The sequence below is a fragment of the Octopus bimaculoides genome, chromosome 25 (assembly GCF_046866305.1).
Source record: "Octopus bimaculoides isolate indiv1 chromosome 25, ASM4686630v1, whole genome shotgun sequence".
NCBI classification, from domain to species: Eukaryota; Metazoa; Mollusca; class Cephalopoda; order Octopoda; family Octopodidae; genus Octopus; species Octopus bimaculoides.
The window spans coordinates 29,494,006-29,499,909 of NC_142952.1; the positions used below are offsets into that span (position 1 = coordinate 29,494,006).

General features: G+C 36.9%; 1 protein-coding gene across 1 annotated transcript in view; it reads right to left on the bottom strand.

Annotated features, from left to right (window-relative positions):
• Positions 1–203: 203 nt before the first annotated feature.
• Positions 204–5,904, bottom strand: part of LOC106884093 (uncharacterized) — a 380,074-nt gene continuing 374,373 nt past the window's right edge. Inside the window, exon 4 of the mRNA XM_052976276.2 lies at positions 204–3,196. Within this exon, the coding sequence (XP_052832236.1) occupies positions 1,914–2,696 (783 nt within the window). The 5' untranslated portion in view covers positions 2,697–3,196 and the 3' untranslated portion in view covers positions 204–1,913. The remainder of the gene's footprint in view (positions 3,197–5,904) is intronic.

Sequence of the window (5,904 nt, forward strand, 5' to 3'; positions counted from 1 at the left end):
GTTGTTGTTATTATTATTATTATTATTATTATTATTATTATTATTATTATTATTATTATTATTATTATCATTATTATTATTATTAACAAGCGTATTATTGTTTCTTTTCGCTTCTAAATTTTGCATTTTATTCATGAAACTTTTTTTCGATGAACACTTTCATTAACAGTGTCATGACCAAAGAAAAAAAAGTACCGTCCACATATATGTATTCAAAGTTTTATTTCTGTACTCCAATACGTTGTCCCTTTCCATCCGTTCCCCGCCCCACCACTTTATCAACATCAAACCCTCCAAATCTCTGGATGTTGCTCATTTACAGCTTAAAAAAAATTCATAAAGAACCAAAACAAATTTTATTCTTTTTACCCCAATATCTTGTCCCATTTTCCCCTCCATCAACATTACCATATTTTCTTATTTATAGCCAAGAAAAATATAAACACACATAACCAGAGATATATTTCTTATTCCAAACCGTTGTTCGATCCCCCTACTTTCTCTTTATCAGCATATCAGGGCTCCCGGCTTTGCCCATTGGTAGATAAAAAGAAGATAAAATGCGTGACTAGTTTAATTTTTACTCCAAAATGTTTTCCCATTTTTTCCCCGTTTTCTCAACATCAACAGTGAAGTGTAAAATTCTTTGCCCACTTATAATTAAAAAGAAGACGACACACGAGACAAAAGATTCCTTTTTACCCCAAAACGTTGCTCCATTTCTCAGTTCCTTTTGACCCTTTTTCTCATTCCTAAAAACTCATCATTATCCCTGCTATTCCTATTTATAGTTAAAAACAAGATAAACAAACATGGCCAAAGTTATATTCCTCATTCCAAAATGTTGCCCCATTATCTTCCCTTTTCTTTACCTCAACATATCAAAGTTCCCGGCTTTTCCAGCCCCAAAACTCCGACCCATTTTTTTTCCTTTTTATCATCAACACATAAGAGTCACCATCTTTGCCCATTTATAGTTAAAAATGAAAACAACACACATGACCCACGTTATTTTTCGCCTTCCAAAACGTTATTCCACTGTGCCCCCTTTTCTGATCACCAGCACATCAGGTCTCTTTTACTCATTCGAAAACGTTGTCCCATTTTCCCTCTTTTCATCATCAACACATTAGCATCTCCGTTTTTGCCCATTTATAGCTAAAAACAATATAAATACACATGAACAAAGTTTTATTGCTCTTTCTAAAACGTTGTCCTATTTTGCCCTCTTTTCTCGGTATCAATGCATCAAAATCTCTTCCAAAACACCGTCTCGTTTTTCTATTTTCAACAAGTCTCCATTATGAATGGGTTTTCTCATTTATAACTAAAAGGAATTTAAGCACATAACAAAGTTTATTTCTCACTCCAAAATGTTGTCCCATTTTGCCCCTTTTAATCATTGACACGCAAGAATCTCTGCCTTTTCCCCACTGAAAGCTAAAAAGAATATGAACACACACGAGCAAAGATTAATTTCTCATTCCAAAACGTTGTCCCATTTTACCCCCTTTCTCAATATCAACACATCAGGAGCTCTAATTTTGCTCACTCCAAAGCACTGTCCCCTTTTCTTTCCCTTTCTCAACATCAATTCAACATTATTCACAGCTTTACTCATTTATAGCTAAAAACAATATAAAAACACATGAGCAAAGACGTATTTCATATTCCAAAACGTTGTCCCATTTTATCACCTTTTCTCGATATCAACACATCAGAAATTCTTCTAATTTTTCTCATTCCAAAACGCCGTCCCGCTTTTTTCTTTTTCAACATCAAATCACCATTATCTATGGTTTTTTTTTCTCATTTATAGCTAAAAATATTATAAACACACATGACCTAAGGTTTATTTCTCATTCGAAAACGTTGTCCCATTTTTTCCCCCACCTTTTCTTAACATCAACCTATCAGTATCCCTGGCTTTGCTCGTTTATAGCTAAAAAGAAGATTACACACATGACCAAAGCGGCTGTGGTAGCAATGCCGAGCAGACTGATGACCATCGATGTTCGTGAGTGACATTTGGCTTTCTTTTTCTTACCCTCCTTGAACGCCGATCCTGCCATTAATGAGAACATAGTAGCCAGCAGACCAAACGGCAGATTGAAACAGAAGAGCACAAAAAGGGAGAGCACCAGGTTAGTGTCACGAATTTCCGGTTCTCTGGAATTTTTGCGACCTTTCTTGGTGCTCACGTCCTTCGTCGGTTGGACGATGGTGACTTTGTAGTTTTTGTTTTTTGTAGTCTTCTTCTTCTTCTTTGATTTTTTATTATCACAGTCATTATTATTTTGGCCTACCCCTGCCATGTCGACACTAATGCCGGAAATACCACCAACGTTGTCGTCACTATCTTCACACCCACCACATCCGCCACCACCACTGCAACCACTGCAGCCACCACTGCCACCACCACCACCACCTCCTCCTCCTCCTCCTCCTCCACTTCCGCTTCCACCAGCACCTCCATCTCCGATTCTACCACTTCCTCCGCCCCCGCCGCATCCACCTCTCAGTTCACATTCCTCTCCGACACATTCCTCTCCACAGTCCGCAATCACTAAGTTACACTCGTAGTCGTCCGGAAGTAGCTTCTCACATTTATCATCCAATGGTATACTAGAAAAAGATATGACGTCATAATCGCTTTCTGACAATGGCTTTTTCTCTGGACTTAGTTCTTGATCCATCTTTGTCGAGATTCGAACCTGTGAAACCTTCTTTCACCTCAACTGAAATTTAGAAAGCTAATGCATTCAACTCTTGCTGATGATAAAATAATCAGGTCTCTCTGGTTTATTACTGGTCTCTCTCTATAATCCATATATGTATATATATATATGCATATAGCATATATTATCGCATCCGAACAATTAAACGTATTTTATACATCCGTGAAATGCAGACGGAAATAAAGAAGACCTAAATGAAAGGGCTAATATAAATACATACATAGGTACGTATTTATATTGATACACACACACATATATATATATATATATATATATATATATGTAGATATATATATATATATATATATATATATATATATATATATATATATATATATATATATATCTTCTGTCTTTTTATAAATTCTCGTTATTAGCGTTTATGTTGCCAATATTCTTCATAAATTGCGATCTTCAAGCTTCACTTCTTTTCTTTACCTTCATCTGGTCCGCCATTTCTGAAAATATAAAAAAAAAACACGTAAATAATACTGCATATAGACATATACCAAAAAGAAGGACAGACAAAAGACATTAAGTCCAACAATTTAGTGGCGGGTGGGCGGATGGGTAACGTTGGTTACATCGTGCTCGTTTCTCGTCATGGTACTTGTTTTGCTGAACCTCAGAGGTCTGGGAATCGAAACCGCGAGTCCGCTGCCTTAACCACTGGGCCATTGCGCCTCCACTCATTTAACCGAGACTTACATCATAACCATCCAACAGTATCTAGTATCTATGTATAAATCAGTGACTCATCTGAAGTCTCTTGTTAATCTCCTCACTCGCCATTATTATAAAACAAGGGAATGTTTAATTAGACAACATTTAAATAAATCATTGAACTCTTACGCAATATTGTCAGCAATAAGTTTAATAAATAGCGAGCTTATACTCGTGATGAAGTTGCTGATCTTATGCAACGATAATTATCCACAATAGATACAACGGACGTACACGCTGATAGGAACTTCTTATAAAAATAATTAGTTACATAGTTAATTAATTAAATATTTAATTAATTTCATACATACATAAAGAGAGTGACATCCAGTTTCATGTTTTCTTACACCTTGGCCAGATGTTTCGACTCCCGTTTCACAGAGAGGAGAAATGAGTGTTAGAACATCTAGCCGTGTCATCGGCAACAATAAATCGAATGTGCCTACTCTGTATGTGTGGAGGCGCAACAGCCCAGTGGTTAGGGCAGCGGACTCGCGGTCATAGGATCGCGGCTTCGATTCTCAGACCGGGCGTTGTGAGTGTGTATTGAGCGAAAACACCTAAAGCCCCACGAGGCTCCGGCAGGAGATGGTGGCGAACCCTGCTGTACTCTTCCACCACAACTTTCTCTCACTCTTACTTCCTGTTCCTGTTGTGCCTGTAATTCAACGGGTCAGCCTTGTCACACTGTGTCACGCTGAATATCACCAAGAACTACGTTAAGGGTACACGTGTCTGTGGAGTGCGCAGCCACTTGCACGTTAATTTCACGAGCAGGCTGTTCCGTTGATCGGATCAACTGGAACCCTCGACGTCGTAAGCGACGGAGTGCTAACAACAACTCTGTATGTAACCTTAATTTCTATTGCTTTTATTGATCAAGAACATGATCAATCAATTGGAAATTCTCATTCCCTTTTCTCTCTATCGATCTATTATCTCATGCTTTCTCTAACTTCCTTTCTAAAGCTGCCGTGATAAAGGCCTTCATCTAAAGGAATTGTAATGTTCTCAAACATCGGTGACATAAAGGATCGTAGGAGCATCTTATGAAAATAATTAATCATTTACGGTTGAGTGCTTTATTGATTAACAGATCCCATGGTTAATATGAAGAACATTGTGGCTCATTCTATTATTATTATTATTATTATTATTATTATTATTATTATTATTATTATTGTTGTTGTTGTTGTTGTTGTTGTTGTTGTTGTTGTTGTCACTGTTGTTGTTGTTATTAAGGCGGTGAGCTGGCAGATTTGTTAGCTCTCTGGACGCAATGCTTAGCAGTATTTCGCCCGTCGCTACGTTCTGAGTTCAAATTCCGTCGAGGTCAACTTTGCCTTTCATGCTTTCGGAGTCGATAAATTAAATACCAGTGATTCACTGGAGTCGATGTAATTGACTAGTCCTCTCACCTCAAATTTCAGGCCTTGAGCCTTTAGTAGAAAGAGGATTGTTATTATTATTATTATTATAAGTATTATTCAATAGTTTTATTTTTATAACGTGCTTTCACTTCACTACCGAGCGCAGCTCTGTGTGCCTTGGTCAAAATAACTCACGGATGTGATGACATCAACACAAATCTATCCACTCAGATTAATCGTTGGAAATCAAAAATCGGGGGCATATAACGTGCAAAACTCGGACTGGTCAATAGTTCAGTAAGCAGTGGACTGATCCCTGAGGAATCTACCCCCGCGGTCCTCCAAGATAAAGCTAGTGGAGGAAATAGATGGATGGAATTCAAACCAGTTCTGACCGGGTTTTGAATCCACTGTAAAGATCAAATCAGTTCTGACTGGGTTTTGATTCTATTGTAAAGATCAAGCTAGTCCTGACTGTAAAGATCAAACCAGTTCATGACCAGGTTTCAATTCCTGTACAAACGTCGCAAATACTTAAGGACTCTCATAATTTCATTCAAGTCTATGATCTATTTATAAGAGATACCAGTAATTCAACCATTTTCTAAAACATTTGCTCTCTGATTTTCACAGCAACAAAAAAAAAAAAATGCTTTTCTTATTCACTTGTTTTTGTTTTTTTTTCTTATCTACACACGCAATACTCTCACACGCAGACGCACGCAGGCACATACAGTCACGCGCATCCACACACACACAAATCTGTAAAGAGATAAATACCTAAATAAGAGGAGAAAGACATCTCAAATGAGAATTGCCTGTCTGTTCGACGTAGTTTTAAATCCAATTATACGGTGTAATCACTTTTTAAAATAAAATCCTCTATTTGCTGATTTATTTTGAAAACATTGTAAATATTTTAGAAGCATTCATTTCTACAACTTCTACCGCTATTTAGATAAAAATAATATTTCTGTTAGATAATAACTATAATAATGACGTTGGGAAAATATAAATGAAGATAATAAAATCACAATTTTCTTTTTCGTGCGTTCAAACTCTGAAAATAGTCG